Source organism: Schistocerca cancellata, chromosome 4 (genome assembly GCF_023864275.1).
Source record: "Schistocerca cancellata isolate TAMUIC-IGC-003103 chromosome 4, iqSchCanc2.1, whole genome shotgun sequence".
Taxonomy (NCBI): Eukaryota; Metazoa; Arthropoda; class Insecta; order Orthoptera; family Acrididae; genus Schistocerca; species Schistocerca cancellata.
The window spans coordinates 380901579-380923465 of NC_064629.1; the positions used below are offsets into that span (position 1 = coordinate 380901579).

Here is a 21887-nt window from a genome sequence, read left to right on the forward strand (position 1 = left end):
GTGCCCATTCATCCGAACGTCCAACTGACATATTGTTGCAAAGCCAATTGTAGGAAAGCCTACTGTATACCTGTCTCGAGGAGGGCAACGTTATCAAAAGTGGAGCGATACCTCCTGAACCCACACGGAAAGCAACTAAGGCGTTGCCTGGATTCTAAGATCGAGACTAGACGGTGGTTGACCATCCACTCCACAGTCTTCCCCATGCAACTAGTGAGGGCAACACTATGGTAACTACTTGGGCATGTATGCTCGCTCTTAGGTTTTAAAAGAGGAATTAAAATTGCCTCACGCCACGAGTCGGGAAAGTGACTCTACTCCCAAAGGGCATTAAAAAGTCCACGGAGAACATCTTTGTTTCGCCTTGTGAGGTGTCGCAGCATACTGTAATGGATCCTGTTGTAACCGGAGGACGTTGTCACAAGGGACAGACAATGCAGAATCCAGCTCCCAATGGAAATGGTCAGTTGTAATCTTCATCAGATCCAAACTACAGCTCTCAGCAACTGCTCTATGGCACTGAAAATGTGGATCCTGACTGGCTGTTTCAGTAACTGTGGCAAAATATGCTGCTATAGTCTGGCAATGACTCGTGGATTGGTTTGGAGTGTGCCATTCCCCATTACAGCAGCCCAGAGGGACCTCCCTCCTCTCCCAGAAATTCTCCTGATGGTCTCCCACACAACAGAACTTTTGGTGGAACAATTAATGGTGTTCAGAAACTCTTGCCATGACCTCTTCTTGGTCTCTCAAATAATTCAGCGACCCTTTGCCCTTGCCACCTGAAAGGCTGCAAGATTCTCTGCAGCTGGCTGACACTTGAGCCTAGGCAGAGCCGCACACCTGGTCCTGATAGCAGAATGGCATTCGGCACTCCATCAAGACACAGGTTGCCTCTTCTGTTGTCCCATGGACTGTGGAATGGTACTGCAGCAGTGTGGTGGATCATTTTGGTAATATGATCCACCCATGCCTTGACATTCGCACAATGTTGGAACTGGGCCAACTGGCTATAAAGTGTCCAGTCAGTTCTACCGAGCATGCATCGCAGCGGTTTCCTTTTGGGTTCCACCCCATCTGGCAGGTGAATCCAGATCGGGACATGATCACTTCCGTGCAAGTCATCAACCACTTCCCATTGAGCAGTGTGAGCAAGAGCTGGAGAGCAAAGTGAGAGATCCATGGCAGAGAACAACCCAGTTGCTGCGCAGAAGTGAGTTCTCTGTCCCGCATTTAGCAAGTCTGTGTATGATGACACGAGATGCCTCTCAATTGCTCTACCCCTGGGGCAGGTAGATGCAGAGCCCCAAAGCACATTGTGTGCATGAAAATCAACACAGAGGATGAAGGGAGGGGGGCTGTGTAATAAGGTCGGTTAGGGGCATCTTCATCAAGTGCGTCATCTGGGGGTAAGTAAAGGAAACTTATTGTCATCGTATGATGTAAGTGCACTGATACAGCAACCGCTTGTAAAGTCGTGTAAGAGAGAGAGGCAAGGAGTGGTAGTCGGTACTAATGAAAATACCTACACCTCCTCTAACTCTCTCTCCACTCAAGTCACAGGGGTGTATGATTGATGGAAATGAGTCTCCTGGAGACACAGACACAGTGGTCTACCCTGAGATATGACACAGAGTTCCTCCAAATGCGTCCTGAATCCCCACAAGTTCCACTGCAGGATGGGAGCCATTTCATTTATGTTGCTTTAATTTAAGCCTATCTGTGCACCGCAGTAGTGAAGCATTTGCAGAACAAGGGAAAGTGGATGGGCTGACTGGATCCAAGGCATCTAACTCCATGATGCCCTTCTCACCAGTCAGACGTGAAAGAATGATGTCTGATGGTGTTCAGGACAGCTTTTGACCCGAATGTCATGAGCCTTTCCCTGCACCTTGTCCATTCAAGGATGAATGGGAAATGGGGTGTTGAGAGGCACTCTGCTTGTTGTGTGCCTTCTTCACACTCACTACCAAACTGTTGCTGTTCTCTTATGTGGTGGCTGCTTCAATTGCTCCTTCCTTACTCGTTTTGCCTGGGCATGTACACATGTAAGTACAGGTGCTGGTGGTGGGTGGTTGTACACTGGATGACATCTGCGTCAAGGCGTTGACCTTAGGAAAAGGTTTCAGGACCACGGAAGCATAAGAAGTGGTAAAGACGTGAGGTTTTGTCGCCTTATATTCCTTTTTGGCTTCAGTCATGTGACTTTTAGTTCCTGAATTTTTCGTTCCTCTGCAAAAACAGGGCAGTCTCGGCTCCAGACTGGGTGGCTCCCAGAGCAGTTAAAACAGACTGCTGGAGATGGACAGTCAGTCCCAGCTTCAAGGGCTGCCTTTCCACATTTACCACAGGTCACTTCACCCCTGCAACTCAGCGTTGTGAGATCAAAATGCTGGCATTTGTAGCACCGCACAGGGTTAGGTACATAAGGCCTAACCCTAAGTCGGAAGAAACCTGCCATGATGTGGTCAAACATTGGAGAATTAAATGTCACAATGAAGGTGGCGGTCTTCTCAATTTCTCAATTATTCCTACACATTCTTTGCTCTACATCCTCCATCCCTTGTAATGGCCATTCCTGTTTAAGTTCAGCTATGTTGGTATCCATCATGTCACAGAATGAGGCCATACCCTTGCTAGAGTTAAGGGAGTTATGCAGTTCAACAGTTACATTATATTCACCCAATTTTTTGGTATTTGTAAGTAGTTCCACCTGCTTTGCCCTGTTAGTCTTGACCAATAGGGAACTATTCTGCAGCCGCTTAATGAACTTCAGATTTGCTGCAAGTCCTTCCAAGCCTTTATTGATACACAAGGGGGAGACTTTTTCAAACATCCCCTCCTTCCTCTAGATGACCAAAAACACCTTTTGATTCATGACTCCTTGAGCCCTGTTACTATAATTCAACTGATGCAGGTTACGACGAGGGCTAGCCTCCCTCACTCATTTGGAGGCTTGGGTGTGAATAATCCCAGGCGGTACACCGTTCCCACTGGGAGGAGAAGACGATGATTTCAAAGCTTCCATCTCAGTCCCACAAGCAGCTAGGGAAAAAAGGGTCCACTCAGACAGAGCACCGCTTGCCTGAGTAAGCCTTATACAACTGAGGCGCAGTAGGTTCCCCAGCGGCTGCCCGCTAATGACTGTTCCACCTCAACAGCCATGCGTCTCATCAGCATGCAGCGCACCTTGAGATCGAGTTTTTTTTATAGAGGTTATTACCATCCTCGTGATCCAAATGGTCAAACAAAGATCCCCATTCCCTGCAACACACAACGTTCCACTGCCGCATCATACAGTGGTCATTGAAGCATGCCCAGAGCTTACGGTAGCAGGAGACTGGTGGTGCTTACCAGTCCCCAGCCCAGGAACCCCAAGGTCGCCAAGCCCGTACTCAGCAAACAAATGCTGAGCCCCTGAGGGCCAAGCCGAGCAATACAGATGGAAATATCCAAGTAGGAAAAGGAGTGTGTGGAATAAATTTCTGCCCTCGAGACAGCACAAGATGAGGGTGAGTAGATGTTGCAAAGAGGGAGGGTAAAACCCGGAAGGGAAAGCCATACAGCAACAGCTTGCAGCTGAGTGTGCAAGGAAATGGTGTGATTATAAACACTGCCTCAAAAGAGCAACATGACTCCCCCATGAGCCACAGTCCCCGCCGCAGGTGGAAGGTCTAAAAGGACTGAAGTGAAATGTGGGAGGTTAAAGTGATTGTGATGCCATAATTTTGTTTCTTGGAGGCAAATAACAACAGGACAGTATAATCGTGAGAGGAGCTGTAATTCAACCCTATTGGATTTGATGCCACGAATGTTCCATTGGAGAATAACCATATACGATGATAGACAGAAGATGGGTCAAATAGGGAAGCAGTCACCACGGTGGCTGCTGAGTGCCCGAATTCAAATGTGCTCAACAACCAGATTCAGAGGCTGGAGGATCCTGGTTCATTAGTGTGACAGAGGTGTCGGTATTCGCCTTCAGTTGACTTGTGGACTGATTATTGGCAGTGCGTCCCCGTTAAACAGTGGCCGGCTGGGTGAAGGCATCACGTGGTGACACCATTGAAGAACATCAAGGTGGAGAAGAGGAGGATCATTTGCCTTTGTTTTACTGCTTAGAACCTTGGTGTTCATCAGATGCAGATCCAGACATTGGCAGGCTAGATGTAAACAGAAAGTCATCGCAGGAGTACTCCTTTTTGGATTTCCGTGCTTCTGTTTGTGAGCATGCGATTTCGCTGGGGCAGGCAAAGGTTTGTTGGTATGGTGTGCACACATAGCAAGTGAAGATGAGGGTGTGATCTTGGAGCTGGATGATTTCACAACCATGTCAGTAAACTGGAACTCCCAAGTCTGCGTAGCCATGTCTTTCGTAGGTTGGGATGCAGCAAGAATTATACTATAATTGCCAGAGAATGGTGTACAAGGTTTGCAGCTAGCCAACATTTTCCGAGCAATGAGAGTAGGAACCTTTTCCTTCAGCTGGATCTCCCAAATGGCTCTCTCCGAGGTAGATTGGACAGTCAAATGAAGAAGCAGCATGATCACACTTGCAGTTGATAAGTGTGAGGGGAAGAGGTGGATGTTCACCCTCAGGAGCATCCCTTCCACAGGTTATGCGTTTGGCCTACATTTTCCCAAAATTCACATGTGTAATTTCCAGGACTGGGAATTATGCATTACCCAGTCACCTTTTATGCGTCAAAGGCATAGGCTGGCCTTCAGGAATGCACAAGGCGATAGAAGAAGAAAAGGAAAGGCTGGACCTCAAACGCCAAAGCAGAGGAAGGGTAAGAAACGGAAGGACAGAGGAAGAAAGATGGGTGGACAGGACGAATCCATACACAGTTTCACTAAGAACTCTGGTCTCCCAAAGAAGGCATATGACTCAGTCTCCAAGGCAGGGAAAAAGAATAGGAGGATAGACATGCAGCACAGAAAGGAAAGTAGTGCTGCAAAGGATAGGGCCCATGTGAAACATACCTAGCTCTTTATTCTAATCAAATTGCTTGCCTACAGAGTGTCATCTCAGTTTTGCAACTGCATTCGTGATTTCCTATCAGGAAGATCACAGTTCGTAGTAACTGATGGAAAGTCATCGAGTAAAACTAAAGTAATATCTGGAGATCCCCAAAGTAGTGTTTATGCTCTCCGCTGTTCCTGATCTGTATAAACAATTTAGATGACAATCTGAGCAGCCTTACTACACTGCCTGCAGATGATGCTGTCACTTACTGTTTTGTAATGTCATCAGATGATCAAAACCAATTGGAATATGATTTAGCCAAGATGTATATATGGTTCAAAAAGTGGCAATAGACTAAGTAATGTGAAGTGTGGTGTCACCCACTTAAGTACTAAAAGGAATACACCAAATTTCGGTTACATGTTGAAGCGCACCAATGGTAAAGGCTGGAGCAATATGTAAAATAAGGAAAATGCAACTATTCACTGAGGATCAACGTGTGGAACACAGTCACACGAAAGAAAATAGCATTTACACTAGTTCTTTTTCCAGCAATAGTACACACATTCACACACACAACCAGATACTCAAATGCGCACTCCCATGGCCAGGGCAAGACTAATTGTTGATTTTTTAAAATGCATTTTCAGCATCAGCTTTTTAGTTGACCCCTTAGTCATCTACTTGATTTTGTTATTAACCATCATCCAGGATGTAGAGTACAACAGATTAGTTAAAAGCATCCCATATACCTTTGAAGCTGAACAATATCGAAATTATCCAGTGCAACTGTACAAACAATTTGTCAATAATACTGATAGTCATACCTCATGTCAAACAGGCAGACATCACAGGAGAAACATGACCTTATTTCCCCTGTGATGTCTGCCTGTTTGACGTAAGATATGACTGTAAGTATTCTAAGAAACTGTTTGTACAACTGCATTGGATAATTTCAATATTGGTCAGCTTCAAAGGAATACGGGATGCTTTTAACTAATCTGTTGTACCCAACATCCCGGATGATGTTAATAACTGAAACTGCTGATGACTAATGGGACAAATAAAGCCCCTACCGCTGGAGGTTTGAGTCCTCCCTTGGGCATGGGTGTGTGTGTGTTATTCTTAGCATAATTTAGTTAGTGTGGAATTCTAGGGACCGATGACCTCAGCAGTTTGGTCCCTTAGGAATTCACACACATTTTAACATTTTGGACAAATAAACAGCTGAGCATTAAAATGCATTTTATTACATACTTTTCAACTGTTAACCTCACCTTGTGGAAACATTACTAATTTTAATACTTCATTACTGAAAGCAATCGCCTGACTTGATGGATGTGGGGATGGGGTAGGGAAGGACACAAGAAGGAGATAGCAGGAAAGAGGCAAGTCTATGTACATATGATTTTGCAGCCACCCAACAAGACGAAAAAATACAACAAAAAGAGATAGGGGTGAAAAAAGGAGACACAGGTGAAGATAGAGAGGTAGGGGAAAGATAAGGAAGAGAGTTTGAAAAAGAGGAGGTGAGACAGAGAGAGAGAGAAAGAGAGAGAATGGGGAGGGAGGGGGGATGCCCACATGGAGGGGGGAGTAGTGGGAGACAGCAGTACAGGATCTCGACAGAGAAGGGTGTGGTACAGACAGAGGAGAGAAGCGAGAAGGCAAGGTGAGACAACGGGAACAGGTTAGAGGAGGTTTAGGCTAGGGGGATTGCGAGTGCGCAGGATTTGCTGGAGAGACAATTCCCATCTGCATAGTGTAGCTGTGAATTCAGCGAATTACTTAGGGATTACAATTATGGTTGACTTAAATTGAAACAATCACATATATAATGTTGTAGGTAAAGAGAACCAAATACTGCAATTTATTGGAAGACCACTTAGAAAATGCAACAGGTCTACTAAAGAGGCTGACAAAACTATGTTTGTACGTCCTCTTCTGGGGTATTGCTGTGGGTGTGGGATTTTCATCAAACAGAACTGATGTAGGAAATCAATAAAGCTCAAAGAAAGGCAGCTCATTTCGTGTTATCACAAAATTGGGAGAGTGTGCCACAGATATGACATGTGAATTGGGGTGGCAATCATTGAAACAGAAGATTTTTTTTTTTTTTATTGCAACAGGATCTTCCCATGAGATCAAAATCACCAACTTTCTATTTAGAGTATGAAAATTTTTTTTGGTGCCCACCTACATAGGGAGAAATGAACAGCATAATAAAATAGATATACCAGAGCTTGCACAGAAAGTGTTTTACCCCACACACTGTTCAAGAATGGAACTGTAGAGAAATAGCTTGAAGGTGGTTTGATGAATCTTCTGCCGCCAGGCACTTAATTGTTGATTGCAGAGAAATCGTGTAGATGTAGACTACATTTTAAATAAGTGTATCAAATTCCTAAACAAAAATGTAGTCTTGAAATTACACGTATGTGCTTGTTCTCCTCTGTAATTAGAATTGGCTTGTGGCCACTGCCATACAGCCATCCATCACATTTAAAAAAGTATCTTCCTTAATGGTTACTTTAATATACACTTTGAGAATTGCTATTTTAAAAAATATTTAGAGTATGAATAAATGACTGATGCATTCACCGCTATAAAACTACAAGTGATTATACCACACTACTACTACTACTACTACTAATAATAATAATAATAATAATAAAAGAAAACATACCATACAAAAACTCACACATTACGTACACAGGGTGTTGACATAGGTCACAAATATTTAAGTGGCTAAACATCACAATTAAAACTAGTGGACTCTTTTGTTGACAACAACACTGCAGCCGATGTTGGAAGAGGAATCTCTGTGTTAACCAATGTGCTGGTAAAGGATTTTTGCCATCAATTGTATCTGGTACACGAGTAGAGTAGATGGTTCACGTCTCCCCCTCCATTGCATAAATCACATACCAGAGATTCCTTCACTCCTATGCAGAACAGGTGGTTTGGGTATTTTCCACAATTTAAGCGTGCGTTTGTTGTTATGAATAACATGCTCCTATTCCAATAAGTATCCCAAAGGGATAATGCTGTTTTAGGCTGCAGCTGGCTATATAGTACCCCTTTTGAGATCTTGGTTGAGTTCCATTGTGTTTGCCAGTCGGTTCTCACTTTTTCATTGATTACGTTCACTATTGCTTGATAAGGAAACGCTTTTATTTACAATTTCATGCAAGTTCATTGTTCACTTTGCTACATTGTCTATTATTTCATTATAAAAAATGCCCCTGTGCCCTGTAATCCAAAAGAAATTTGTCAATGTTCTTGCTTGCTTATTTGTAATGACTTCTTTAATAATGTCGGCAATTAATAGGCAACACAATTTTGTTCCAGTTTGGTTTTCTAAGGCTCTTTAGTACACCTAGGGAATCTGTTAGCATCACCCTACTGTATTCCTCCATTTTAGTAAACAACTAGACTGTAGGTGAGAGGTATTACAATATTTCCTGCCCATGGCTCTTATTTTTGTACATGATCTGCATGTCAAATGTGACTGACTGTGTGTCTGCAAAGTTGATTTTTACTGTCATTTGCATGATTGTGAAAGAGATTAATACATTAAGTAGTAAATATCACAACACAATTTGATCTAACAATACTCATTTCAAGTATTTTGGCAAGGGTATTAACAGTAAAATTGCTCAACATTTTAATACAAAATTTGCTCATGACAATGACCTCTCTTTTCAACAGGAATGCCATTAAAAGAGGAGTATTGGGCCAACTGAGCCGGAACATAGGCTGGAACCAGCTGAGGCTTAATCAAAAGCAATATCCTACTATTTTTGTCTGACTTGACAGAGGAGAATGGAAAAAAAAAAATCAAACAACTAAAGACAGGACATGATGCAATAAAGCCTTGAATTTTTAATGTCTTAAGAAATACTTAGTTCTGCTGAAAATGTATGGTGCACACTACCCTCATTTGATACTGTATGACACCATAAGCCCCAGCAATGTTATTGTAGTTTATCTCATTGGGAGAGCACAGTAATGTGATCATGTCTAATTCTGTATGTTTCTTTGTTTCTCTTATTAAGACGTGTTCAGCTCATTGTCAGTAAGTTCATTAGAGACAGAAGACACACCAGTACTGTTGCAGTATTGTGGAGGAAGAAAGTAGACACAATCTGCTTTCAGTTAAAGGGATTCATAGAAATAACTCAAACCCAAGACAAGATGGCCATGCGGGGACTTGAATCCCACTTGTCTCAAATATGAGTCCAGTATCTTGAGTACCCAGCCACCACACTTGGTTTTTCACTTCTGATAGAATTAAACACTGTTTACAGTTTACAAACACTGGACTGTGCAAAGATAACCAGTCAGCACAAACCAGTAGCATTGCACAACATATCGATACCTAAAGAAGTGAAAAAAAAAGAACACACATACACAGCCTCTAGGAAAACCAAGTTTCGCTCAGTAATCAGAGAGTTCTGTGCACTCAACACCTCACACTATCTGCACATAACAAATCTGCAGTAATTTGCAGTGTTTACATATACAGAGACCTAACAGCATTTGATTAGCATAAATAGTAATGTGAACATTATACAGTACAATTAAGCAATCCTATAATATGCTGGATGTCACATAAGTGTGCTCCTAGATTGACATGAGATCTCCAAATGGATATTATAACCATTTCACTGAACCTTACAGTTGAGCACTAATCAAGCATTACCCAACCTGTCCAAGAGAGATTTCTTGCAAAGTTATGTCTTGCCTTCTCTGCAAGGCAGTTATGATGAAATAACAGCTAGCGTAACACTGGGACAGAGCATCAAATTTCTATTACCGTACATGCTGAACTGAGAAATGTGATTTAATTTGGAACCATTAAATGTTTCCTGCATAAACACAAGATGTACGAAGGATGAGACGCAACTGACAGATCCTGTCTGTTATAGGTAAATACAAGATATGCCATCCTATTTAAAGTAGTCACTGTCTACATAATTCTCACCTGCACGTGAATATAACCTGGATGTATCACTATATGTCTCAACCCTCCATATTGCACTCTCAAATAAAAATCTAGGCACCGGCAAAACTGTTAGGTTAAAGGTTTGGCTAAGCCAAACCACCCATACTTTGGTATCAATCAAGGATTAACACACATTGGCACTAACAGATTGATTGTGATACTGCATCACCAAACTGAAATTTACTTAGTGTAGCCAAGGTCTAAGTTAGGCTGGAGGGTAAAAATAATGGTCAGAGATTGTGAAGCCAATGAATATGAAAATGGAATGAAAGCTGTGGCAAAAGAATGATTTGTAACAAAGCTTGGGGGTCTACATTCATCACTAGCAACATATGCTCCATTTTGATACAAGTAATTACCAGTATGACATATTCACCCTGACAAGTAATCAGTCATTTCTACTTCCACTATGAAAATCACCACAGCCAACATCTGCAATTCATATTTAGCAGTTTCCCTTATAAATAACTATGAGTGCACGGTAAACTCAGAAATGCTCTCTTTTATAGTAGAAAAATCTCTGATAAGTATTTTCCTTTTTATGTATGAACTACAAAAGATGCAAATGGAGCCGCCATGCCAACCCTAATCAAACTAGCAGCAATCATATTGTGTGTTTGTTTCTTCCTATGCTTCAGCCAGCGAAGGTTGCATTAGCCTCAGTAACAGATAATTTGCATTAGTGTAATGACATGTGAAAGGAAAATAATATTTAGAAACACTATTTATTTAGTGAGAACACGAAATGGAAATTTAATAATTTGGTAAATACAACACGCAGTGCGAAGTTAAAGGAAGCCTGTGTTTACTTTTATTACACGGTGCAGTTGTAAACACACATTCAGGGAGGTAAATATACAAGCATGATACACATATGGTTAATTCAAAGCCCTGTGGCATAACATACCGGTACATAACTATACAACCACAGTTTATAAAATGCTGCACAATGAAAAATAAATGCTGTATCAAATAATATATCCGGAAATGCATTTTTCTGTGACTACTTAAAAATGATTTACACGCATTACAAAGTAAACAATATCGGAAGTACCTAATGTCACATGGTTCTACGTTTACGGGACTACCAGTGACGTGACGTGTAAGAAACGAAAACTGAGAGGACTAAACACAACTACTGAATTGTTTTGATTTACATCCACGTAGAAAAACATATCACATTCTTTTAAGAAAACAAGTAAGATACAGCAGCGCAACAGCGATTACGTGGCATGGACGCTGTCAACCGGCATCACACATTTCCACAGTATTTACACGAAACTGAAACAGATGAACTATACGAACCTGAGCAGAAATAAATGCAAAGCCTGGGGCCAGCTTTGGATCAATGGCAAACTTAAAACTGTTACAGGTAACTTTCCCGATGTTTTCAAACGTAATTGTATGTCCTATCTTAACTAATTGAGAAGTTAAGTCAATAGCTCTCTCCGCATTCCTTATTTGTAAATTCTCACAAACCGATGCAGATATTGCAGAAATAACAGCACTGCACACTAAAAACACAAAAATGTGAACCCTCATTTTTTTAATCTTATCACACTACCGTAAACTACCACGCGTGTACAACCAACCTACAATACACAAAGACTTTCATCTCCCCATATCACAAAGTTATAACAATCACCTCCTTGCATCAGTAAACTCATGGAGGTTATTACTGTACCTATACTACGTTTACATGCGACCAGTGCATTTTCCGAAAGACGAAAACCGAATTTCGGATACCGTTTTTCGCTGTCGTGTTTACATGTTAAGATCTGAACCTGATTTGCTAGTCCAGTTACATATCGCGTATGGGAAACGGCCGTTACAGTTTATAAATTAGAGAAAAAGTCCTTAAATTTGTGTGTAAAATAATAGGATACCAACTATCTAAAATAATAAACCAATCCTTTGAACAAGGAAGCTTCCCAGAGGTGCTGAAGTATGCAGAAGTAAAACCGTTGCTAAAAAAAGGGTCAAGAGAGGATATGGGGAATTATCGTCCCATCTCCCTCCTTCCAGTCCTATCAATATTCTTTGAAAATGCTGCTGCTATACAGAGTCGAAATTTTATGGAGAAATATGATATTATTACGGAAAACCAATTTGGTTTCCAGCGTGGCAAAAGTACTATTGATGCAATTAACAAGTCTATCGACAAGATCAGCACATCATTAGACAACCATAATAAAGTTGCAGGAATCTTTTGTGATCTCACAAAAGCCTTTAACTATGTAAATCGTGCACTACTCATCTATAAGCTTGACAAGTATGAGATCAAGGGTAATGTTCTAAAGTTGGCTTACTTCATACTTATCAAATAGGAAACAAAGAGTGATTAGAAATTGTATGTTATGAGACGAATAAAACACTAATCACTATTCACTACTCAATCGCTATTTCTCTTGTTAGACGAGAAGTAAAAAAAGCCACTCCGTCCATATTAACCGAAAGTTTTTAAAAACAAGACGAAACCTGACAGCAAAAGCACGTTTCAAAACTGGTTGCGTTTACATGGGATTTAAAATCGAGTGCGGAATTAGTAGGCCGACTTGAAGCAGATTTCCAGAATCGATTTTGAAGTGTTTACAATTTTTACAAAATCCGGTTTTGGGAACCATGTAAATGGGGTGCTAGATGTAGACATAGGGCCAGTTATACAATCTCTGTTTAGCAGCTGGTTAAGCTCTATTAGATGGAATAGCTCTAGAAAGACGTTGTACGAAGCTGGTATAACGCCTAACCGGAGAATTAACTTGTGAAAACTTAATCGGCGATTACTGGTCTGTCAGCGAACGTAACGGGGGATTGCACGGAATAAGTTTTGAAGAAGGCAGGAATAGTGTCAGACAGGGGCGGTGACAAGGGAGGGGAGGGGTGCTATGATTAGATTAGATTAGATTTACTTTCATTCCAATTGATCCGTAGTGAGGAGGTCCTCCAGGATGTGGAACATGTCAGAAAAACAACAATACATGACAAATATTTACAACTAAAACAAATAAGCTAATGTACCATTCCACAGGTCCCAAGTGGAATGATCGTCATTTTTTAATGAACACTAAGAGTCATTTTACAAATACTATTGCACTGAATTTAAAATAAAAAAGTTTTTTATTTATTTATAAGGTAAGAAACATGTAATACAACTACTGTAATACTTATTTACAATGAACACATTACTGCACTGAAATGGTGCAGAAGTTAGATTATACTTACACACTTACACACACACAAGCACACACACACACACACACACACACACACACACACACACACACACACAAATTTTCAGTGAACACATTACTGCACTGAAATTGTGCAGAAGTTATGTTGTACTTATATACAAATCAGTTGGTTTTACTAAGAAATTCATCAATGGAGTAGAAGGAGTTGGCCACCAATAAATCCTTTAGGCTTCTCTTAAACTGAATTTCATTGGTTGTTAAGCTTTTTATGGCTGCTGGCAAGTTATTGAAAATGTGTGTTCCTGAATAATGCACACCTTTTTGTACAAGACTAAGTGACTTTAAATCCTTGTGAAGATTATTCTTATTTCTAGTATTGATTCCATGAATTGAGCTGTTGGTTTGAAAAAGTGATATATTTTTAATGACAAATTTCATTAAGGAATAAATATATTGGGAAGCTGTAGTTAGTATCCCTAGTTCCCTAAACAGGCTTCTGCAGGATGTTCTTGAGTTCACACCACATATAATTCTTACTGCACGTTTTTGTGCCCGGAAAACTTTAGCTTGGCTTGATAAATTACCCCAGAAAATAATCCCATATGACATTATGGAATGAAAGTAAGCATAGTATGCCAGCTTTTTCATTTTTATATCCCCTATGTCTGACAAAATTCGCATTGCAAACAGAGATTTGTTAAGACGCTTCAGCAGTTCTGTGGTGTGCTCCTCCCAGTTGAATTTATTATCAAGCTGTAATCCCAAGAATTTAACACCGTCCACTTCTTCTATCTTCTTGTCATCATATGTTAGACATATACTCTTGGGACACCCCTTACAAGTTCTGAACTGCATGTAGTGTGTTTTTTCAAAGTTTAGTGACAAAGAATTGGCTAGGAACCAGTGATTAATGTCCACAAATATTTTATTGGCTGATCTTTCTAAGACTACACTTGATTTGCTATTTATTGCAATGTTTGTATCATCAGCAAACAAAACAAACTTGGCATCTGGTAATGTTACTGATGAAAGGTCATTGATATACACAAGAAAAAGTAAGGGCCCCAAAATGGAATCTTGTGGGACCCCACATGTAATTAGATCCCAGTTGGATGATGCCTGATAGCTTGATACATCTCTCTTTCCTAATAACACCCTTTGTTTCCTGCCAGAGATATAAGATTTGAACCATTTTGCAGCATTTCCTGTTACACTATAATATTCTAGTTTACTTAAAAGGATATTGTGATTTACACAGTCAAATGCCTTTGACAGATCACAAAATATACCAGTTGCCTGCAATTTTTTGTCTAATGAATTAAGTACATTTTCACTGTAAGTGTAGATAGCCTTCTCAATATCAGAACCTTTTAGAAATCCAAACTGTGACTTTGACAGTATGTTATTTGAGATAAGATGGTTATAAAGACGACTGTACATTACTTTTTCGAAAATTTTTGAGAATGCTGGCAACAGTGAAATTGGACGGAAATTTGATGCTATTTCTTTATCTCCCTTCTTAAACAGTGGCTTAACTTCAGCATATTTCAGCCATTCAGGAAATATTCCTCTGATAAACGACTGGTTACACAGATAGCTTAATATGTTACTTAGCTCAGAATCACATTCTTTAATTAACTTTGTTGATATTTCATCATACCCACTAGATGTTTTTGATTTTAAAGATTTTATGATGGACATTATTTCTGTTGGGGTAGTGAGGGTCAAATTCATATTATGGAAGTTACTTGAAATGTCTGGTCTAAGGTAATCCATAGCAGCATCTACCGAACCTGACAACCCCATCTTTTCAGTAACAGTTATAAAATGTTTGTTAAAAAGTTCTGCAACACTATACACATCTGTCACCAATGCATCATTTACTCTTAATGCTATTTGTTCCTCTTCATGTCTGGTTCTACCGGTCTCCTCCTTCACTATATCCCATATTATCTTTATTTTGTTATCTGATATGACTATATTTTCCTTGTAATATATTTGCTTTGACATCCGTATTACAGTCTTTAATATTTTGCAGTATTTCTTATAATGTGCTATAGCATCAACATTGGAAATGTTTCGCATTGACAGATACAGTTTTCTTTTGGTTTTACAAGATACCCCTATTCCTCGAGTAATCCATGGCTTCTTTGTAGACTTTGCTCTAACCTTGGTAAGTTTTGGGGGAAAGCAGTGTTCGAGTAAGGTAAGCACTTTATTAGCAAAAATGTTATATTTTTCATTCATGCCATGAGCACTGTAAACATCAGTCCAGTGAATGTCTCTGAGGAGTGTCCTAAAATAATCAATTTTTGGCTTACTGATTACCCTCTTGAGCTCAGATTTAACAGATTTTATATCCTGTTCAGTATTAACATTTAACAGAAGGAACTGCATGTCATGGTCTGAGAGGCCATTGACTATTGGTTTTGTAATATAATTTTGTTCATTTGACTTTTCTATAAATATATTATCAATGGCTGTTTGTGAGCAAGTGGCTATCCTAGTGGGGAACTTTACTGTGGGAATTAAGTTGAATGATAGTGTTACTAACTCAAATAAGTTCTTATTGGGAGAGTCTTTAAGGAAATCTACATTGAAATCACCAGCAACCACTATTTCTTTGTTTTTGGTTGTTAAATGGGCCAGTACAGCTTCAAAGTGGTTTACAAACAGATTAAAGTTACCTGCAGGTGCTCGATATACACTTAATATTATGAAAGATTTTTTGTGAAAATCTAATTCTGTTGCACATGCTCCGATATGCTGTTCTAGGCAAAATTTATGAATGTCTATGTTCTTACATTTATGACAGTTCCTGATGAATGTGGCAACTCCTCCTTTCTCCATTTCTGATCTACAAAAGTGAGATGCTAACCTAAACCCTGTAACACTTAAAAGTTCTATACCAGTGGTCACATGATGTTCGGAGAGGCAGATTATGTCAGCTGGGTTTGAAGACTCTAATTCATCTATGCAGATAGTTAATTCATTAATTTTATTTCTCAGTCCTCGAATATTTTGATGCAATAAAGATAGCTGACATTTCACACTGATTGAGTTAAAATTGGGTGGAGTTAAAATATCTGCTGACAGTTGAAAATTCTTAACCAATGGCTGTTTATGTTGATGTAATAAGCTGGAATTATGTTTTTTGATTTCTTTCTCAAACTGAAGGTTTGTCTCAGTTCTAACCTCTCTTAAAATTTGTTTTCTTTCTGTCCTCCCTACCCTAAAAAAGGGTCTTTTCTGAATCCTATAACCACTGGTATTTTACCATTCATGACAGTGCCTCCCCCCTTTAACTTTCCTGCTATTTCCCCAGCCAATTTACCCTTCCCCTTCCTGTTGAGGTGAAGGCCATGCCTAGTATAATCCCACCTACTGATAGAATCAACATGAACCACACCAATGTGTGACCCCGCACCCGACATGAGCAGCCGTTCCAGCTCCAAATTAACTCTCTTGACAGAAGAGTTCAAATGAGGTCGGTCATAGCGCCCAAGAACAGATACAAACTCAACACTGGTATGCCTCGATGCTGATGCAATCTTCGCCAGGTCACACTCTATGCTGTACCCAGGATCTCTGTCAATACTGTTACCTGCCCCACCCACTATAACCACGGTGTCTTCCTTAGTGAAATCTTTGCAAAGTGATCCTAAATCCTCTGTCACCTGCTCCAGACCAGCACTAGGTTTAAAAAAAATTGGTGACCTGGTATTCTGATCCTAGTTCATCCTGCAAGAGTTGGCCAACACCTCTTCCATGGGAACTACCTAACAACAACACTTTCTTTCTCTTTACTGATTTCCCTACATTCTTACTTTTCAATTTGCTGCTGAAATTTTGTTGTGCCCTGTCTACGCATGTAACTGCTTGAGGCTCACCAGCTTCTAACTGAAGCGACAGGTCAAAACTATTTTCCACATTCACCATACAGCTGTCAGACAAAGTTCTAGGCCTGTTCCTCCTGTTGCCTGTTGCCACTTTCCATCTCTCTTTACCCTTCTCCCTCCTTAACCTGTCAAGATATCCCCTGGCCTTGTCTAACTCAGCCTGAAGGGCAGCAATTTTCCCCTCCTGTTCCAGTATCTTCCTATCTCTACTACAAATCCTACAAAACCACTGATGAGTCTCATTTACTTCCCCTATTCCCACGCCACTACAGTCACCCACATGGAAAAAACTACAGCACCCATCACACCAAAGCCCCGACCTAACTATTCTACGGCAAGTCAAGCACTTTTCACTCATGATAAACGTAATAATTTATTAAGAATAAGTCAGTTAAATTACAGATAAACACGAAAATATGGTTACACAAATTTGGCCTATACGCAACTGTGTGTAAACAAAAACAAAAGTGTAATGTTTCTGAAACAACAAGTTAAACTTTACGCTACTTTCCGGAAATGCTATTTAAATAATGAAGAGGTACGCTAAGTTAAATTGCTGGAGAGAGCAAGGAACAACTAAACGAAATTCTATAGATTTGCTGCAGCAGAACGTAAACAGAAAACACGACTGTACGGTCTTTTCGCGTTTTCTGCTATATTACGTAAAGAAAATTGAAACCTTTAATGGTACACTTAAACGGCACACTAATACACTTATTTACCACGTAATCAGTACTAATCTATATGTTTTATAATCTAAAATAACTTATCTTTACGAGAACACCAAACCTCGCGCTAGTCGCCTGGCTGCAGGGCTGCAGGGCTGCTACAGACCCCCCCCCCCTCCCAATGGAGTATCATATTACACTGGATAAAACCAATAAATATCATTTAACTTAAAATGGCCGTCTTATTATTTGTTAATACACATTTTTTACCCTGAGCTCAAAAACAGTTACCAAAAACTACTTTAAGCAACACCAAATTTTACGAATTTGTCGGTGGAGGACCCCAATTCTCTTTTTGTTAAGCGATATTCCATTGTTCCAAACCCCCTCCCCCACCCCATTAGCTCCCCCTTTGACCGACTTCTAGAATCGCCCCTGGTGACAGTTACAGACAGCGACGACGAGACTTTGGCTGAACTGTTCATAAGAATGAGGAAGGAGGATAAATTAAGACGACGACGATCCCGAATTTATATACAGATTTCGCTTATCAAAGGAAGCCGTACTTCGTCTTTTCAGTCTTGTACGTGAGAAATTGTATCCTGTATCATAAATAATACTGTTTGCTTGGAGTAATATGCATTTGATGTCAGTACTTTGTAAATTCCATTGTGTTATTTAAGTAAATCAGGCACATTAAAATGACGATTGGTTCAAAAATAGTCTTGTTTGTCTGGCGTGTGTTAATATTGCTGCAGTAGTGGAAAGGACTATTTCGTCTCATTTAGCAGAAGTGCCACAACATACGTAACCAAATCGAAAAACCAAACCAGTTATGTGTACTATTTATATGCACAGCTTTTTCTGTTTTAGATAAGACATCTATTTCTCATGTTTCAAAGCGTTTTGATAAAATGGCAATGTCCTGTTTTCTCTCAGCCAGATTACGTCAGAAGCAGAAAATAATGTTCCATTCTGTTTTCTTTTGGGAATGCCCTTTTTGTGAACACCACAACAGTGTCAGGACAACTTTCCGCCTTTTAGTGAAAATGCTAGGATCACAGTCTCATCAATGCTTCAGAGCAACAACATTGTCTCCCACCTTCCCACACACATCTAATGTGGCACCACGGCTTGTGACTTTCTGTAGTGGCATCATGAGCTACCATTCACACAGGAAGCCACAAATTCTACGTTGATGCACAGCTTTCAGTATGGCACCAATTGAAATCATATGAGTGGATATGAATGTTATAGTGCAGTATTGTCTTTTACAGTTGTGACAAGAGTTAAATACACGAAATACCCCTGGCAAATTAGTAAGAAAATCAGAAAATTGGGGAAAAAATATAAAGTTTTGAAACTTCAGGAAAATACTGATATGGGGTGTAGCAATAAGAAACAGAAAAGTTCCCCCTTCGTAGGGGGTGGGGGGCGTCCCCCTTTTATGCCCTCCAAAAGTCAATTTCTACCATATTTTAAATTTATAGCCAAAAAGGCTCATTATCGAACAGAGCTCTTATTAGCAAATATATTTCTCGCAAAACTGTACATGAAAAAGATCTTGCACATCTTTTCATTTATACGAATGGTATTTGAGGTATAAGAATTGAATCAGAATTCTGTTAACATAATAGTTTGCAGATTTGTTGCTTAGCAAAGTATTTAAATGAAAAGCATAATAAAGTGTCTATATGTTCTACTTGATGATATTTCTTTTGCGATCAGTATTGTTGAAATCTGGAATACAATGAAAACGTCAAGTTCCCCTTCTCATTCACTCAGTACTCCCCTACCACTACTGCTGCTGCCGTTTCTTCCTACCCAGTGTCCAGTTCCGTTGTCTTAATGTTGTGAACTGTCAAAGTAGTGAAGAGAGTTCTGTTTTTGTGACAGTATTCATGAGTTTGTGGTGTTATGAAGTGCTTCATCTTACTCTCATTTCTTTTGTCTGGACTGAGAAAACAATAATTCTGGACCCTACTACCTGTTCTATTTGTGGCAAATCTGTTTCGTAAGGAGAGACATCAATAGCGACGAAGGGCTTGGAAACTCTGATACGTACCGTCAAGGAACGGAGGGATGGGGCTCATAATCTTCTACAGAACGCTGGACTGATTGAAGTGCATAAGGTGTGTTGATGTGATTATATTAAGGATCGTAATATAAGGAAACTAATTAATCAGAATGTTGCACAAGCAGATGATAAAAGTTTGAGATCTTCTTCCTCTTACCCATTAATTTCAAAAAAGACTGTTTCATATGTTCTAAGAAGTGTGACATGGAGGCGGAAACGAAAAAAAACCACTCCACAAACGCCGTGGAGTGTTTGAAGTTTGCTCTTTAACTGTGAAACATACGCTGCTTGAGAAAACAGAGAAATGCTATGATGATTTCAGTAGAAAGGTTGCCAAACACTTCAATAGTGTTTTGTGTTTAGTAGCTGCAGAAATATTATCATCAAGATTGCTATGCTAAATTAGTGTCTAACCCCTCCTCTGTTCGAAAAAGAGGCCGCTCTCAAGATATCAACATCAATGCTGCTTTTCAAAAATTGTGCAAATTTATACATAGTTCAGAGGAATGTCAATTTTCACTACTCGATTTGTTGCAGAAAGTTTATGAATGTCTCCCAGAAGGAGAAGCAATGACTATAAAAACTCTGAAAAACAAACTGACTGAACACTTCAGTGAGGGGGTCTTGTCTGCCAGAATGCCAAAAACTCACCAGTTGTATGTTTTCGTGGCAGTGGCCACAAACTTTTGAATCAATAGCGCAATGAACGAGCTGTTGATGAAAAAGATGAGAGAAAGATAATAGTAGAAGCAGCAGCAGCTATCATCCGTGAAGATATAAGAATGACTCCTTACAGTATTGCCGATTATCCAGATATCAATGACTTGACAGAGAATGCTGATGTCATGGTTCCTGACACTTCACATGAATTTGTGAAGGGCGTTGTTTTGTCAGAAAAGAAAGGTAGTGAACAGTCGCCTTTAGAAAAATGTACAGCAATATCCCATGTGATTGTGTCAGCTACCAGGCCTCGTTCACTTATCTCCCTACTGCAACTTGGTCTTGTAGTGTACTTGTCTCGTAAAGTGGGATCAAAAAACATTGTTGAAATTGTCTCGAATATGGGTTTCTGCTCTTCATATAGCACTGTGGCTTTTATTTGAGGCTTCTGCTGTTCAGTTCTGGAAACCAAATATTTCAAATGATTCGTTCTCACAGTTCGTTTTCGATAATGTTGACTTCAATATTGCAACAACGACAAGCAAATATACATTCCATGCTATGGGTGGAATCAGGTGTGTGACTCTTTTCTAGGAGAAATGCTTCAGAGCAACAAAGTTTTCTACCACCTAGCAATATTCCCAAGGTAAGTTTAACACAGTAAAATTAACAGGAAAATCAGTTTTTTTAAAAGAAAGTTATAGCAGATAGCTGTTGTATTTCTCAGTTGTTAGTATTATACACATAACCACATCTATATTTATTATAAAGTAATTGTTAGCTTTTTGTTATAAGTAATCAGGTACTTGTGATTCATCTTACAGGAATCTTTACTTATTGAAGCTACATAAACACAACAGCGCATGGAGTGGCCGGCAAGTTAAGTTTTTAAATTTTTCTTCAATTGTCTCACATCATTCTCTTTTTTGTTTCAGAAATGAGTCTGTTCCACCAATGAACCAGCTACTCCAGACTCTCAAATATTTCGCCTCTAGTGACTTCCTTCTGTTCATTGGAGACCTCACTGGTATTGGCAAGGGTACAGCCAGCAGGATTACTAAACAGATGTGCATGACACTGGATAACATGTACAAGACAGTTTTTTCAACATTATTTCAGTTCTATGACTTAATTAAATGAAAATAAATAAATATACGTAGAGTAATAGATTTTTATTCTGAAATTTGTTTTAATTTTTATTTTCTGACCCTAATTTTGAGCTTTATGATCTTTTTTAATGAATACAGTTTTTCCTCTCTTCTCTGGTTCTTGTCTAGCTGTTTTAAGCAGCCCCATCTGCAACTCTGCTAAGTGTTTCACATTTGAGTACAGGTATTTTTATTCTGAAAACAAAAATGACAGTTCTAAACTAAGATGACTGTAGAAAAGAAAGAAGGAGACAGTGAAGGTGTCAC

At 39.7% G+C, this 21887-nt stretch overlaps 1 protein-coding gene across 1 annotated transcript in view; it reads right to left on the reverse strand.

Annotated features, from left to right (window-relative positions):
• Positions 1 to 11602, reverse strand: part of LOC126183534 (dolichyl-diphosphooligosaccharide--protein glycosyltransferase subunit 1) — a 103902-nt gene extending 92300 nt beyond the window's left edge. Inside the window, exon 1 of the mRNA XM_049925602.1 lies at positions 11283 to 11602. Within this exon, the coding sequence (XP_049781559.1) occupies positions 11283 to 11519 (237 nt within the window). The 5' untranslated portion in view covers positions 11520 to 11602. The remainder of the gene's footprint in view (positions 1 to 11282) is intronic.
• Between the last annotated feature and the right edge of the window lie 10285 nt (positions 11603 to 21887).